Source organism: Lampetra fluviatilis, chromosome 19, assembly GCF_964198595.1.
Source record: "Lampetra fluviatilis chromosome 19, kcLamFluv1.1, whole genome shotgun sequence".
NCBI lineage: Eukaryota > Metazoa > Chordata > Hyperoartia > Petromyzontiformes > Petromyzontidae > Lampetra > Lampetra fluviatilis.
In genome coordinates this window covers 12,857,633-12,875,413 of record NC_136293.1, presented here as the reverse complement: position 1 = coordinate 12,875,413, position 17,781 = coordinate 12,857,633, and the positions used below count along the sequence as shown (strand labels likewise).

Below are 17,781 nucleotides of genomic sequence, written 5' to 3'. Positions count from 1 at the left end.
CCCGGAGTCGTGTGGATTTTTCTCTGGGTTCTCCGGATTTTCCCTCTACATTTAGAATCAACGTGCATTTAGAGTATTTGCCTGCCATAAATATATTTCGCATTTGTGGCCAGATCACTTCTGAAAAAGAGTTGGTAAAATAACAAAAGCTTCATTTAGTTTCAGGAGCAGAATTGTCCCGGCTATCCTTCAAAGACCAAGTAATCTCCTTAATATTAATTAACCTGAAAACTCAGCCTGCGTGACATTGGTCTGCTTGTTTATACATAAGCGGCTTGGAGTACCATGGTGGAAAGAGATAAGTGTTGTGTTTTGTCGAGTAGAAAATCTCTGCATTTGAGTTCCCACCTCCACAAGCAGCAGCCTATCACGGTGCTCTGGCACTGGATTTTTAGAGTTCAGCTAAATCTATTAACATTCAGTTAATGTTAAAAGGAAACACATATTTGTCAACGTATGACTATTATTTTTTTCCCCATTAAATCGTACGAAACGACGTAAAAAAAGCAATGCGCAGTTTGCCACAAAAGAATTGGCTTAAAATGCTGAGCACAAAGAGGCTCCTGTTGACAATGGGGCTATGCAGTGGCCTTTGGAGGGCAGAAACAAGCTGAAACCGAGCGCTGTTGGGATGAGCGATAAGCTCAATGTGGCTTCCCGCGATTTGTCTGGCACGGAAATTGACCAGATAAATGAAACCAACCAAACAAATGCTGTACCTGATAAACGACAGCGCACGATTGATTGTGAAAGCGTGAAGCGTTCGATGCATTTTACAGAAATAAATCAAATGGGCACTTAACACCTGCGGCCTTTAATCACAGCTCGTTTCATTAAATCAACAAGAGAGGAAATTAAACGACGAATATCAGCGTCTGCCTCCCACAGATAGGAAACGGTGGTGGTGGGGGCTTGCTTTTAGAAAATATTTTAACGAAATAAAAAGCATCACCGCTATAATAAGTTACACTGGCCCCACGGTGTTCAGGTAAGAGCCCGTGGGGCAACACGCACCGCGCACACAGGAGAGCGTCAACAAAGAAGAGCCTGTTGGAGGGCACGTTGGCCGTCCGTCAGCCGGTGCAGTTTCGTGCAAACCGGCAAGCGGCAGGGCGAGCGCTGGAACCTGCCGACCCAAGAGAGTTAGGTTGTGCCCCTGGTCCTTTTCTGCTGTTGCCGTTGCAAAATTGTTGTTTCATGAAGAAGCGTCTGCATGCAAGAGGCGCTTCTGGTGGCTCATGGGGCTAATATCGTGCCACAGCGCTGGGGCTGACACTGCTGAGATCACGGGGGTTTGAATCCGCTAAGCCAACCAGAACGAATTGCGGTCAAGTGTGAAAATGTAACGGTTTAGCCCCACACACGAAAGATTGCACGTAATAAACTTGCTTTAACATTTCAATTGCCATATTCTAGCTCTCATAATGAAACGTGGTTTGATTGCCATGCAACAAACATTTCCTGGCCATCGAAGAGGTGCCGATTGTGGAAGTAGTTCTGTGAAGTCTTCTTCCAGGATCATTCTCCGACACAAGGTGGTGCGCACAATGCTCGCTGCAAGAGTTCATAATCGTACATTTCTTCGCCTCGCGATGGCACCACGAGCAAAGTAAGATTATAATTGGCATAGGGCATGGAGAGGAGGAATACATTTGTGCACGCCGTGCTAAGTAAAGTTTCACCCGACGTAATAAGTGAGCTCCCAGCTGGTGGGTCATATTTCCAAGGCTCGTTCTTCATCTTCATCAGTGAACCATGTAACACCGTGCAGAGGCAGCTCGACAACTTGACTCACAATTAGGAGGCTACCAGTTCAAATCATTTAATCAGGGCCAACTCGGCCCACCAGTCCATTATAGCCAGCAAAATATGTACGAGGACTATCAAAACGTCGTAGTTTTTTGTTAATTTTTTAAACCTATTTACGTGACTTTACCAAAAGACCCAAAAGAATATGAATTCCTGGAGTCACGAAAGCTTTAAGTCAAGATTTTACAATACTTTGGTTGTCCTTAGAGTGATACTAGCCACGCCAGAGAAGTATGGAATGTAAATCACTGCTTCGCACAATGTGCTATGAACGTGCCAAGCCGAGTGCGATTCCCGGCCACGTCTGCCATCAGCGGGCAGTGATATTTAATCTGGTCCAGGGGGGCCTCCGTGTGCCAACTCGCAAGGACCAACCACCAAAACTGGCACAGCGTGGGGAGCCCTTCATCCAGCAGTGGACTGACAACCGACTCCCGTTTACCAATGACAAATCTGCCAGACAACATTCTCCACACGGCGAGCGGGTGGGTGGGGACAGCGAGCGTCAATATCCCGCTGCCTGGGGGGGCAGTGCCGAGCCCATGACAGGACGTCAGAAGGACACTCACGAGTGGGCGGGCGCTGGGGCCACGTGTCCTGCCCTCCTCATCCCTCAATGCCTTCCCATTGGGGCTGCACCAATAACGATAAAATAAAAGTGTGATGACGGGACGTTTCTCCCGCTCGGATTTTTACACCCGCAGGAGATCTGCTCCCTGCTATAGATGTTTTACAGCTGCCCGTAAATAATAATGACGAAAAATGTAGGCCTAAAATGGGTTAGCTCAGCGCATTTTGTCATACTTGACACCTTTCAAAGAACAGGGATGGATTTCCTAGAAAGGAGCCTTTGGGCTCTCACACCTGGGCATAATTCATTACTGAGGATAACTTTCCAGGAATAATAAGTTAGCAGTAACGATTCTCAATGGCCGACCTATGAGAATAATATCACGGCAACTAATACAACGGGTCCATTCTGTAGTAGTGCATTTTTATTTTAACTAATGTAATATGAGAATATCCGGCTCCTAAGATGAACTAAGACAGACAAAACCTTGGGCCTGGAACTGTATTCTTGCATAAGGAACCTTACATTCGAACCCTTTTAAATAACGTACCAAATTTCATCAGAGGCTTTACACACCCTCCGGTTTTTCGCTCCATATTTATAAACATGCGTTTAAGAGTATTCGGCGGCTATACATTTCTACTTTGTGGGGCTACCATTGGTGGCCAGGTCGCTTCTGAAAAAGAGCTACACAGCCGAGTGGGACTTACCTGGTAAAAAAATAAAAATTGCTAGTAAGGTAATAGTCGGCAACACCACCGCGGGCCCCCCGCCCACACACCCCCCGGCGCCAATTCGGACGCCCGCCTCCGCCAGCGGCTGACCTGCGAGTGAGCGCGTCGGTGTTGGCGGTGCGCGCCTCCTGCAGCTCCTCCTCCAGGCGGTGGCGCTCCGCCTCGAGCCGCGTGGCCTCCTCGCGCGAGCGCTTGCGCGGGTTCACGTAGCGCAGCTCCCGCAGGAGCTCCTCCTTCTCGCCCAGCAGCAGCAGGCGGTCGCGGTCGGCCTCCAGCGCCCCGGGCCAAGCCTCCGCCTCCAGCTTGGCCAGCTCGATCTGGATGTTGGCCAGTCTGGGGGATACACACGAGGGGGGGGGGGGCGGGGGGGGGAGACACGCAGGCCGTGAGGATATCGCGCGCAGGGTTACGACTCTAAAACGCGAGACACGAGGACTTGAGTCGCGAGGATGCGAGATACGGGGCGCGGGGGGGCATGCGGACACAGGGATAAAGGGATGGGGCGTGCAGACAGAGGCATGGGGCATGAAGAAACAAAACAATGGGATGTATGAATTATGGAATATGGAAATGCAAGGGCATAGGACAAAGAGAGACAGAGACAGGAAACACAACAGCAAGGGCAGATGAGTACACAGAGAAACAGGGCATAAGGACAGGAGATAACGAACACCAGGATGCACGTGTACGGGACACAGGACACCAGAATATTAGAAATGAAGACGCAGGCACCCAGGGACATGAGAACACCGGGACAAGGGACACACGAATCTAGTGACATGGGTACACAGAAATGCACAGATATAGAAGAAACACAAGGGTAAGGGATACAGGACGCCAACATACAGAGGCACAAAAGAACATGGGTACAAAGGAGACATAGCGATGCAAGAAATATAGACACAGGAACTTGTGGTATGAAGCGCACGGACAAAGTACATAGCAACACACAGGCACCGGAAACAGAGCATGAGCATAGTTGACTTAGAAGACACCCTACGGCTTATTTACCCATCAACTCTCCCACGTGCCATGGCTCAACTTTCCCACCCACGGCTACTGGTCTCATAATCCCCGTTTGGATTTTCTGGGCAGGACGCTCACTTCTTTAAGAACACAGCAGGAGGAGACGGAGCAGTGACTCCGTGCTCGGGGAGACGCCCCTCCATGTGTGCAGGGTTTATTTGTTGCCTTTCACAAAGCGCCACCGATATTAAAGCCAAGCGGCGGCCGTGTGCCTTCAGGAAGTGGCCCCCAGAGAGGGGCCGCACTGGATTATGTTTTCACCCAGCTGCCGAAATAAAGCAACCTCAAACGCGAGCGCACGAGACAAAACGCTGGCACACCACGCCTCCCAGCGAGGGTGGCAAGCTCGGCCATGCGGGGCACACCACTGCGCCGGACCTCACACAAACAATCCTCGTCCCTCCCATCTTCCCATCTCCCTCTCTCTCTCTGAGGGTCTTTTTTTTTCTCTCCCACCGGCATCACGCCCGACGCCTCAGATAAAAGGACGACGGCTGCGTCCCATGGACGCGAGGCAGTCCCGTCCGGAAAAGCGATCGCCGGCAATCACCTGCCGCACGCCGCTTCACCAACCCCAAAGCAGCAGCAGCAGCAGCTGCAGCTGCCCCGTCTTTGTATCGAGGTTGCGATTTTTGTGCTACACGTCTGATGAACTGGCCTCCCCCCCACCTTGCGCCCCTCCACACCCCCGGCCAACAAATTCTCCCACCAACCCGGTAAAGAAATCTCTGCGAGTATTTTATACTCGGCTTGAGAAACAACAAGCGGGTGAATGGCTCCCGGCAAAAAATCTGAAAAAAAAAAGAAGAAAAACCTCAAAGCGCCCACCACACCTGAGATGAAACGGCAACTCGTGCCGAGACAAAAGGAGGCACTGTTGGCTCGCGGGGTTTCGCGAGGCAGCAGAAGGTGCCGCTGGTGTCAGGTGGCAGACTTTCCCATCTCTCCTCATCTCTCATCGCGGGGAGCGGCCCACTCTCTAAGGTTTCCTTCGCTACAGGGAGCGCTTTGTTCGGACTCTCGCCGTAGTGGGAAAAGTTGCTAGCCGCGACCGCCAGTTCCGGACGAGGACGTGCCAATTTGATACTTCCAGATTCCAGCCAGCACAGCTTGCCACCTTCCACGCCAAACCCAAACGCTGAGATTTTTGCGCAAGCCGCGTTGGGATCCCAGGTCTTTTTGATCCAGCCAGTCTTACCAGCTCTTCAAATTGGCAAAGCGCACACGCAGTTGCGGACCTCTGCCCAGTTCCGGAGGAGAGGTGATTAAACATAAGCTCAACTTGGACACACTTAAAAGCTACCCATCTAGGCTTTCAGCAAAAATAGTGATCCATTTACTTGTTAACAAGGGCAGTCCTTCTTATTTAGTTGAAATTAAGTGTACACATGTCTACAGGATGTAATGCATCGGTCAGGGAGGGTTGTTTGATCGTACTTCACCACGCCGGTCAATGCGAGTCGCAGAACGGGGGTGGCTCGGACCGGTTCCGATATCACTTGCCACCGATGTTCGCCGTGACCGGGAATTTGAACCGAGGTCGATTATAAGCAAGACGGTTTCCCACCACGAGGCTAATGCCAAGGAGTTGGTTGCGATGTGGAGCCAACCCACTGGCGCTGACCCACGACCAACGGCTCAGATGCTGCCCTCACCTGCGCTTGGCCTCGTCGTACTGTAGGTTGAGCTTCACCTTCTCAGCCAGCTTGGCACGGCCACCGCTGAACACCTGTGAACGAGGTGGCAGGAGGGGGGTGTAACTTGTGCAGGCGTTGATTTATCCATTTGGGAGGGGGTATGGAAGTAGAGGACGATAATGCATCATGCTGCAGTGCTCTCTACTGACTGCAACGTAGCCCTGTGCACCGTAACCACGTGGTGTACATGGTGGTGCTAACGGGGCTCAACCCTGCATTCCTCACACAATCTGACGAGATTGGGCATATTCCGGGCGATTTGATAATTTAGCTGATTATTTACAATTCCTGAAATGCACCCACAATTATTAGCTTTTGGATGCTGGCCCGAATGAGACCGAACAAGACTCATCGATGCAATTTTGCAAACCATCCCAATAATGGATGCCCCCTAAGAAAAAGAGTCTTGACACTCGGCGAGGGCTTGCTGGGTAAAGTGCGCGCTATTAATGCGAGCAAGCACAAAGCGCAAACGAAGCTGCACGAACGAGATCGAACCGTGACCTTGAATCGCAAAGAGCTGCTCCTAACGTCGTCAAGGGCACGGAGCCACGGCTCACGGTGGGTGCCGTGGATTGGCGCGTACGAGTACACAGAGGGAGCGCACGCGCGCACGCATTCACACGTTCAAAGGCTTTCAGAGATGTCGCGCGGAATCCGGCTGTCGGAGGTCTATTTTTATTATTACTACTACTTTGTTGTTGTCGTTGTTATTGTCTAAAGGTTTTTTTTTTTCCCAGTTCGGATGGCGGTCGCGATAGCACAATCACAGAACGGATGGCCGATTACGAGCCTGGCAAGCGGGACGAGTGGGGCACGCATGATGGGGCACTAAACGAGGTCGGACAGGCACGGAAACAAAAGACGAAGATCCCCCGTATAGCCTTTAACAGACTGTTGTGGCAAGTGCTGTTAGCAAGCACCTATGAAGTCCGGCACGGCACACGAGGGGGCGGGTGGGGTGGCTAACACGATTCCCGGCCGCCTTTGTCTCCCCAGTGTTGATGTTTACACACCGCACCAAGTACTCATTTTAAAACGAGGCACAGAAAACACACACACACAAACATAACGTATACAGATGCAGAGTAACTGGATAGCAAACAAGTAAACCCGTAAAAACAAAGTTTTTCACTATAAATCCTTTATATGCGTGGCGGCTAGAGTCCTCTCGTCCTCTGGCTTGAGATGGCTGCCACCTATGCGTCAGATGATTGTCTGCCACCATTAAGCAATTGGTAATTAAATATTTAATTTGTTTTCCCTAAACAGTGTAAAATTTTGGATTTGTTTTTTCACGAAAATTAATTGTCACACACAACGAGTCTGTGTGGAAAATGTCAGCTCGATTGGATCACGGGAAGTGGGTTAAAAAACGAGCGAAAGATTTGCACGGTCCTAAGCAAGCAAGAGAACTTAATATAAAGGATTTAAAAATATATTCGCCTGTGGAGGACGCGGGGATCGATCCCGCGACCTTTGGCATGGGAAGCGAGGGTGCTACCAACTGCGCTACTCCGCCACGGCCTGTGGAGGGGTTACGCTCTGGGCTCTTACACTCTGACGTTCAGCCAAAGCCATGAATGCGTTCTATTTGAATATATGTAAAATAATTTTTTTTTACCTAAAAAGTGTACAATTTTGGGAATTAAATTTTTCACGAACAATAACTGTCTGGCACAACGAGTCTGTGTGGAAAATGTCAGCTCGATTGGATCACGGGAAGTGGGTTAAAAAACGACCGAAAGATTTGCACGGTCCTAAGCAAGCAAGCAAGCACGCAAGCAAGCAAGCAAGCACACGAACTTAATATAAAGGATTTAAAAAGGGTTTAACAATGGGTTAAAAGCAGTGCTCTTTTAAGGCTATATGGGAGATCTTTGTTTTTTCCTTCGTACACGTGCATGCCCGTGCCTCTAAAAATGCAAGTGTTTGTGTGCAAATGGTGGCTATTGCTGTCGACCGCGGGGGAAATGGCCCAGCGGGAGCCGTAGCTCGTTCGCTATTTGTCGCAGAGGTTCGTGGTTCGAATGTGGCAGGCCACCCTCGTGATTACCGCTTGGTGTATTCGCCATACAAACATGCGCCGTCTGATTCACAGTGAACTACAAAGATTCCCCAATGTCATTCGAAACGAGACGGCGGCGTAACGCTACTGTGGCCCAAATTTGATAAATGACACCACCAAATACTCGTTCTGGATTACACGCACGGCAGAACACACCCGTCTGTGAAACATAGCGCCTTTGCGATATCCGCGCGCTATAAGAATGTCAGAGTATTAAGTTCTTATTACGACAATTATCATTATTATATCTGCCTGCGTGCGTCCTGCGTGCACGCGTGCGTGCGTGTGTGCGTGCGTCCCGCGTGCACGCGAGGCCGTGTCTGCGAGCGTCTGCGTACGTCCCCGGTGATGTCCGTCTGCGAGCCGGCGTCCAGGCAGGGCTTGGACAGCGAGAGGTCGGAATTGACGAGGAGGGAGCCGCGGCTGCCCCGCAGCTGGGCGCGCGCATCCTCCCGCTTGAAGCCGTCCTTCAGCTTGGCGAGGCTCTGCGGACGCCACGACGCACAGACGCACAGAGAGCAGCACGGGAATCTCTACGACCCCTCGCTCATTTTGTACGTTCGCAGAACTTCTTTCGCACCGTACGGAGCCAACCGTGCTAATCGGAGGGGCGGGATGACGGTTGGCGTGCTTTGTAGCAGCCCATTGTAGGCACTAACTGTCGTATTTTAATGCTCGGTGAATGAATGGTGGATTCAGTGACCGTTAAGGGTGGGCACTCAATACGTCTTGTGGAAAGTGAAGTCTCAGTTTACTCTCCCCTCTCCATTTGTTACTTGCGGTGTAAAAGTTAACTGCTGAGAATGTCGTTCTTATCTGTTCTTGTTGACAGGTTGTTCAGGATCCTCCACAACTCTTCCCTGCGTCTATGCCTCTACACGATGACGACTCTGTGTGCGTTGACTCTCCTGGAATTGTCGACTCCGTTGAGCGACCAGCAAATATTTAAATGTCTTTAAACTCGCAGTGGCTTCAGTTTTACAGGCAAATGACTAGAAATAAGGAGGTGCGACCTTGAAAAAAATGTAAACAAATGAATTTTGAGTGGTACCCAAAGTGCACGTGTACAGTTCAGACAACCGTAGGTACTAGAGAAATGTGCACAGGCAATTATCGATCACTGGATGAACCCACATGAAGCACACCTAACCGGTAGTATAGACGGCCACACACGCAAAAACAAAGGCGCGTGCTTGCAGATACAACTCTGACTCTACAAGGTCCCCTCCCCTCCTCCCACTCGAGCTTTACGAATGCCAATTCACACGCACATCTGCAAACCGGAGTCTGGCTAGGATTTGTACATCGAGCGGTCGACATTACTGTGCACCCCTTCCCACCCCCCCTCCTCCGCTTGATGCGCTGTGTGCCTACTCACAGACATCGTGCCGGCGGGGAAATGCCAGATGGAGGAGGACCACAATCATTTTGTTGCAGTAAAACTCGCTACGTAAAAGGCACATTTTTCGCAAATTGTTGTCATCGTCGTCATCATGATCGTCATCAGCCATCAAGAAGGCTTCCTCAAACCGTCACACCATCATCTCTCACGGTCCTGCGACACGACAATCTGTCTTGTACCTACAAAGGGAGCCGATCTCATTGCTCCAACCCTGCGGTGGGAATCCCCTTGGGTGTGTTCCCTCACCTGGCTGTTACGATGTCGTCAAACAGTGACGCAGCCCGCTTACTCTTCTTAACGGTGAACGCGTCTCTAACTCAGCCCGAGCACTTGCTGTGGGCGGCATGTCCTTCTCAAGGATGGGGTTAAGCCTGCTCGCACGCGACGGCTGTCCGGTGACATAATGCAATACTATTTTTTTCACTGACAATTTTGTTTTATTTTACGAGGTAAGGCCCACTGAGCTATATAGCTCTTTTTCACAAGCGACCTGGCCACAAATGATAGACCAATGAAGTGGCTTATCATGTGAAAATTTACAGCAGCCAATTACTCTAAACGCACGTTGATTCTAAATGTGGAGGGAAAAACCGTAGGACCCGGAGAAAAAATCCACGGAAAAAAAGACACGCAAACTCCAAATATGCAGCAGGTGTCAGGGTCGGCATCGAACCCACGACCCCCTGTACACCAGGCGAGGTAGCTAACACCTCCTAGCCACCCTGCCGCCCCAAAACCACAAGGGACGCTCGAGCGTGACGGCGTCGATGTAATTGCATCTCATTGGCAGCGACCAGCGGGGATATTGACTCGCGCACGATGATCAATGATCCCGGCGATGCGGCGAGGCTGCGGGAGGACAGGAGACGTGGGGTCCAGCCTGGCGCGCGTGCGGCGCCCCATACCTGCATGAGGTCGTGTTTCTCTTTCTCGCCGGAGCTGATGGCCTTCCGGATCGACTTGAGCTCGCTCAGGATGGCCTGCGCCTCGTCCAGCTTGTAGCCGCCCTGGCTCTCGGCCATCTTGCGGTCGATCCTTCGCAGACGGGAAAACAAACGGCGACGGCGCAGCAACGGAGACATGGTCACAGAGGGCGGTGGAGGGCGTGGGTAACGTGTAAACAAACACATTAATCAACGAGTCGGCAAGACGAGAGATACTTTTGAATATGCAACAAACAATAACTGGATACTCTGTGCAGTCAGTGGCATGGGTGTCGAGTGTGCAGGCGGTGCAATTGCCCCGTGGCCCATGGGACCTGGCCTCTGGCTATGAAGAGAAGAGGAGATTGAACAGAGGGGGTGCACCATTTCATGCCTTGCACCAGGGTGCACGCCAGTCGTGCTACGCCACTGCATATAGTACACGCATGAATCTTGAACTTCTTGCGCACCGTACGTAGCCAACCATGCTAATCGGAAGGACAACAAACTAAACACAAAAAGCAGTTCTGAAGAAATTAATTTTCAATCTAGATTTTAAAGTGCACAGTGGCTTCCTAATATCGCAAGAGCGTTCCAGACCGCCACATCATCAACATAACCACCATCAACATCATCGCCACCATCATGGATATGCTCGCCAGATTCATCAGCTTCACAATAATGACAGTGACTTCATATCCTGGGTACAATCGACGTAGCCCATCATCATCACGATTATAATTATTATGATGATCATCATTGTCGTCCCTTCAGAGATGGTACAATGGCCACCACCTGTTGAAGTTCCCACCTGTTGTGAAGCAGGGTACACACATATTGTCCAAGCACGACTGGTCCCCGCCAGAAGCATGCGGAATTCCACAACTGGCTGACGACCTCCGATGGTCATGAGTGTTTTACAACAGTTCCGTCTTTTCCATGGCTACTCAATTTGCAAGCAGGTGAGTTTACACATGACACTACAAACCAACAACTACGCTTATAATAAACTAAGACCTTTCACTAGAAGAAACAAAAAGTCACGTACATATCACACATCGAATGTACATTACGGCGGACAAAAGCGGCCATAACCTAAGACCTCTAATATTACGGGTGAGCAAATGTCTACGAGCACATTCATTAACGAACAATTATTTTGCCGAGTAGTTTCCGTAAAATTAAACGAACGGCGACGACAGCCAGCACACCCGCCAATGTCTACGCGTATTACATCACTACAATTTAAACTATTACAATTTGTATTTTACCGGGTAAAATCCACGAAGCTAAATGGTTCTTTTTCAAAACCGGCCTGGCCAAGAATGATATCCCAACGAAGTGGCTCATCATGTGGAAATTTATAGCAGCCAAATACTCCACGCCACCACAGGGAGAACATGCAAACTCCAAATATAAAGACGTCAGGGTCGGGATCGAACCCACAACCTCCTACATACCAGGCGAGGTAGTTACCATCTCGCCACCGTTTCAACTTCATGGAAGCGTGCTCGTGGAAGAAAACACGGCCGATTTTAAGGGGGGAGTTAAAATCCATTAGCACACCACGTGGCAAAGTACCCTCACGACATAATGCCCGCAGATTTTGCACCTGCGGCCCTCCGGCGGGGAATCCTTAATGCGAGTTAATGCATCCAAATATCCACCACAACTGGGAGTAACAAGCACAATTCATCTTATGATATATATAGATTTACATAGCGCCTTATTCAAAGGCGTTTTAGAGAAATTATAACATTGTACATAAGATGATAGTGGTTCAGATAAATAGTGGGGTTAATCAAAGTGGTGGTATAGTAGTTATGGTAATAGTTGGAAGAATAGGCCGGGGGGGGTTAAGGAAGGGCTGGGGTAGGGGTGGTCGTAGCCGGGGGGCGGGCGCAGGGAGGAGCAGTTGCAGGATGAGCTCGGGAGAAGAGATGGGGGTTGTTTTAAGGTGGGAGTGGAAGCAGGCGAGTGAAGATGATTGTTTAATAAGAAGCATGGCAAGCACCACATTTTCAACCTAGTGAAAATATTTACATGACCATCACTTCAATTCTTAAAATCTCCCATTGGGCGGTTGCATTTAGAATGGGATTGTTCATTTTCACAAGAGATTCTGTGCGAGGAACATTCGTTCACACTAACGTTTTGTTTGAAAAGTAAATTGCTGTTTGGCAACATCAATGATAGCAGGGCACCAACACCACCACCTCCTTATGATCATTTCTCCCTCTTGCAAAAAACTATTATTTTGGCTTCTTACGAGGTTAAGGCTCGGCGACGACTGTCAGACGTGAACATAATATTTTTTAAAATTAGTTTTTTTAAATCAGTCACTGGAAGAGAAATCATAAAAATCAGCACAGCAATATCGCGGCAGTACACGCTTCAGAATGGCAGTATCCGTGTTGACGTTTATCAAAACTAAAATCTCTATTTACACTGGAGGAATCCGATGAGCTATGAAGCTCTTCTTCACAGATGCCCTGAACCAACGGACAAGCACTTCCATTTGATGACGGCTGGGGAAAGGGCCGTGGTCTTTCCTGGGGCATGGCGCGCTGCTCTCTGGCGCTCGTTTTTTACTCCTCACCATCCATCGGGGCTACGCACGCACCATTTCACCCGGTGCCAAAACATATTTCACGTACAATTTGAAGACCACAAACGTTATTAAATTTAACAACTGTGTGTTTTGTTTTTTTAAAGCATCTTGAAAGACTTGAGACATGAATAAAATATGTTCTGCAAATGTAAGGATGGGTATTGGACCATGTGGGTTTTTTTCTATCATCATCATCATCATTACCAGCCATTGTCTATCCAAAGCTGGATGAAGACCTCCACTTAACCATCGCCATCTCTCACGGTTCATTGTTGCGACCATCCATCTCGCTCCTGCACGTGAACCGATCTCATCGCTCCATCTCTGCGGTGGTCGCCCTCTTGGACGCAATCTTTCCTTTGGCCACCACGGGATTTTGACGCGAGTAAAACGCGTAACATGACAACGTAAGGAACTGTGAAACACGGCATTCAATAAAACGACGTGCATTCACTATCCAATGTGGACTCGCTCTCATCGGAAAGTAGGTATATGCGCAAAATGCGCAATCGCAAACGTGCAATCTCATCGTGACGGCATCGAAGCCACGAACCATGTGCGCCCGTGAAATTCTGACCCCAAAAATAAATAAAAAAGGGTCCCTTCTCCTCCTCCGAAACCCCATCAGGCAGCAATAATGGCAACGCCGAAAGATCCACGTAGGCAGCGGAAAATGGCACCGGTGCGTGCCGGAAAGATTATTTAAGGAGTCGGTGTTAATTTGCGTTAAAATAACAAGCTCGCGCGGAAACACCGACGGCGGACTTCTTTTTGCAAATCAGAAAGGGAAATGAGCAACATGAATAAAACTTAGCGCACCGTTACTAAATTACGGTTCGTTTCCCCAAGCGCGTGCACGGCGACCGTTTAATTTTGTTATTTCTGCCTGCTTGCGAGCTTTAATTTAACCCGCGCTGGCGGTTGGGTCAAAACACACGCTTTGGATAGAACGTAAATTGACCAAGACCCGAAGAAATATTTCCACACTGCCCATTAATAAGAGGAGGACGACAGGACGGGGAGAGTTATGTCACGTATAACGGTCTCCCCCAATATCGTATTTCCCACAGCAATGCAATTCGAAATTCCAAAATCCCTGCAAACTGTTTATGGGACGAGACCCCTTCGGTATACCGTCATAAATCACCGCGGGCCTTCACAGCCCACGCCAAAGGAAATCCGAGGAAGCCTCAACTATAGCCAAGAACGTAAGAATGAATTCTCCCAAGTGAATGCTCAAGTCGAGTGGCAGTGCTGCCATGAAACGTGCAACTTCGACGCTGCCACGGTACTCCGCCCCCTCTTGCTCATAGCCGAAAATTAACTCTGTGACTTTTTTCATTTCAAGAGAATGTGAATGCTGTTCTCACGATCAAGATTACAATAATCAGCTTTTTAATAGCTCCCTCCGCATTGGTTATTATTATATTTTATTATTACATTGGAAAATTACTTTACAAAAAACAAACACATACCAAATGTAACCACTGTAATTTGTGCAACCCACTGCGATGAGTGAGTTATTTGAAAAGCGAATACGAATCATGGAGGACTGAGTGACTGCGACCATGAAGCCATTCGGCTACACATGCATGTCCTTTATCATCACCAGCCATGATGGGAAACCTCCAAAAGCCATGCCCATCTCTCGATGCTTTGCGATGCAACAAACCCTCGAGCTGCTCCACACGAGCCAATTTCATCCCTCTCCATCTCTGCAGTGGACGTACACTCGGGCGTGCTTCCCTCCTTGCTCAGGCATGTTTCCCATATTGCCACCGTGGTGCCACTTAAGAGGCGAGATGTTAACTCCCTCGCCTGACATGCAGGAGATCGTGGATTTGATCCTGACACTTGTATATTTGGAGTCTGCATGTCTCTCTCGCTCCACGTGATCGTGTGGATTTTTCACCAGAGCCTCTGGTTTTTCCCTCCACATTTTAGAAACATGCGTTTAGAGTATTTGGCGGCTAGAAATTTCCACGTGATACACCACTTCGTTGAGCTATCATTTGTGCCAGGTCACTTCTGAAAAAGCGCTAGATAGCTCAGTGAGCCTTACCTGGTCAAATAAAAACAGCATAGCACTTCTCCGTGAATCTCGACCACTGACCATCACCCTTTCTAGCTACGACGCCGCCTGCCTAAGTCCTATTACTCTTCTTAGCAATCAATGCCATGTCTTGAACTGGAGTCTGCTCTTCTGCCTCTCATTGTATTTACAAGCACACACCTCTCCATGGCTTCTTTACGGACTTTTCAGCTCTTGTTCCATTTTATTTGTCAACGCCGTTGTTTCTTATCCATGTGTCACAGCAGCTACGATAGGCTGAGTACAACTGTTCTTGTTTTAGGCACACTAGTGTATTGCTTTTCACGATTGAGTTCAGTAAAAGAATGCCAACTTAGTCCCTCTATGGTTTGTCATTTTCATCCAGTCGACCTTCGGTAACCCTGTTAACACGCAACATTGGGCCAGCGTTGGCATGTGGTTGAAACTGTTGGCCCAATGTTCCATGTTCGCTGGTCACTGCCCTAGGTATACATAATCTGACTTGTTTTCTAGTTTTGTCCTGTCGACATATATCTTCCACCGTTGAATGACTTTGTGCATGGCTATGGTTTTTCTCATATTCATCTTGAGCCCAACTTTGCAGGCTTCTTCATGAAGTTCTCAAATCAACTCCTGCAGTTCATTTCCAATGGCTTTCAGAATCACTGTGCCATGGAGCCAATTGAAGAGGGTTAACATTTGCTGTTTTTTTATGTTAACGACTTTGTTTATCCAATTTTAATAAAATATATCACGATGTCGCTGTGACTAGCTTTGGCAAAAGGCCTCGGTGGAAACTGATGCAGTGATTCAAGTTCCCAGAAACCCAACGCCTAAATAGATACATATTTGTTACATAACATAAATGGAACAGCTGCACTGAGATTGCAAGAAAGTAATTGAAAAATCCACATCACAAATGGAGTCGGACAAGGTGACACCACTTTCCTGTCCCTTTATAAGCTTCTAAAATAAAACTTAGCCTGACTGGGCTGTAGAGAAAGTGGCACCCTATAAGCAGCTTGGCCCTAAGGGGTTTCTTAATGTATTTGTGTGCAAACAGCACTTGTGTACAATACAGTCTTACAACTATGGTATTTAATAAAGCCTTGAGAATGTGCAGAGATTCTATATTTTTACATAGTAAATTGGTAATTCATTAATCACTTACATTTTACGAAATATATAAATCCATGAAAATTATTATATCACATGCAATTTCCACTCCTGTCAATGAATTAACGCCAAACTAAGAAGTCTCAGACACATTTGATCTTCGTGCTTTAAAAAAAAAATCACAATCCTCCTCGTTTCTGCATCCGTGAGCTCGTGTTGCCTGAGAACAGCCCTGGCTCCACAGGGCGCAGAGACAGTGAGAACACACACACACACTGCATGCAGTTGGAATGCCTTTGAAATTCTCGTGAATTATTTAACCTCTGTGGTTAATATGGCACGCACAAACTGCCACGATTCATAATGATTCGGAAAAGCTGATGGATTCAAGATTAACCAGTCCATGTCGTGCTTACAAAAACACACATGCACACACACACGCGCGCGCGCACACACACACACACCTTAAACAAAGCATTTCGCGCGGTTTATGTAACGAGCTGTGAAATGAGCAAGCGTGGGTTGAGAAAGACGCACCGTCCTTACCCTTCACAGAAACCCCCACGGAGCTTGGAATAAGCAGGTAAATAAAGAAGCAGGCAGCTCTACCGCGGCCGCTGCGGGAGAACGGGGCAGGGATTCGCGGGGGCAGCTTCGCGTTGAGCGACGGCCACCGCCGCTCACGTTCCCCCCACGTCCTCTTCCGGCGAGCGTCCGGAGGAGTGGCAGTGGCGCCCGCTGGTACGGCAGCCCGAGCCTCGCTCGCTCGCAGTCGCCGAGCCTCCGTTCTCACGGGAAGATTCCCGCGCAGCGGACGGCTTTAACCCATTTGTGGCGACGCGGATTTTTGCTGGTGCCCGACAAACCGCCCCCCCACCCCGCCCCCACCACCCCTATTTGCAACGACTCGTTGGCGATCAGTCGATAGATGCACAGTGGCTTGCGACGGCTGCACCGGCGGAAAGATGCTAGCGACTAACGCGGACGAACCCCGCAGCATGCGGCGGCGGGACCGTGGTGCACGCTGCGCCTGTCTCAAGGTGCAGGTCACACGGTGCGAAATGAAACGCCCACTTTTGACGATAAACTGAAGTGGTAACACAGCGAAGGAGAGAGACGAGAACCGGCGTAGCTCTGACACAGTCTCGGCTGCCACCTGCCCAACCACCTTTTATAATCAGATCGCCCAAAGATGCCAGCGCTTGCTCTTGGCTTTTTCACACTTGGCTTGCCGACGTAGATTTTTTGTTCAATTGCCACCAGCGCCGTCTCCCTCGCAGACGCCAGTGACACACACCCCCGTAAACCGTTTCCTCATCACCGTTACGTTCTCAGCCTGCCACTGTGTGCTTGAGAGTGGCTAATATGGTGGTGGCACCTCCGCAAGAGCACAATATTCAATCTGGCCAAATTTTAAATGTTTCTCTCTACCTCGAGGAGTTGCAATTAGCACAGCACTCGCACCCCCTACTGCCGGAGGACTCTCTCGAGACCAATTTCTGTCACTCAAGATCAGCGGAACATTTCCCGCGTCATGCGAGACGGTTGCCACGGAGCGTGCGAGTGGAGGGAACTGCTGGCGCCATGGTGAGGGCAGAGGACCTATGAGAGGTTGGTGGTGGTGCTCCCCACGGCTACTGTGCCCCCCCCCCCACCTCAAACAAGGAGCAGTAGGGATAATGGTACGTTACGGAGCAAGCACCCGAACACAGTGAAGACTTACTTATTGTTCAGGATAAACGTACGCAATGAGCACGCAGGTCAAATATCG

The 17,781-nt window shown here is 49.2% G+C and overlaps 1 protein-coding gene across 2 annotated transcripts in view; it reads right to left on the bottom strand.

Moving 5' to 3' along the window:
- LOC144937693 (protein WWC2-like) overlaps nucleotides 1-17,781 on the bottom strand; it is a 106,194-nt gene that overhangs the window by 32,876 nt on the left and 55,537 nt on the right. The window contains exons 1-5 of one of the 2 annotated variants that reach the window (XM_078865113.1): nucleotides 16,557-16,883; nucleotides 10,213-10,342; nucleotides 8,244-8,390; nucleotides 5,796-5,869; nucleotides 3,205-3,447 (exon numbers count right to left, since the gene is read on the bottom strand). In XM_078865113.1, coding sequence (XP_078721239.1) covers nucleotides 3,205-3,447; nucleotides 5,796-5,869; nucleotides 8,244-8,390; nucleotides 10,213-10,329 — 581 coding nt within the window. In that variant the 5' untranslated portion in view covers nucleotides 10,330-10,342; nucleotides 16,557-16,883. Of the gene's footprint in view, nucleotides 1-3,204; nucleotides 3,448-5,795; nucleotides 5,870-8,243; nucleotides 8,391-10,212; nucleotides 10,343-16,556; nucleotides 16,884-17,781 lie in introns of those variants that run through there. The other variant, XM_078865112.1, reaches the window with a different exon arrangement.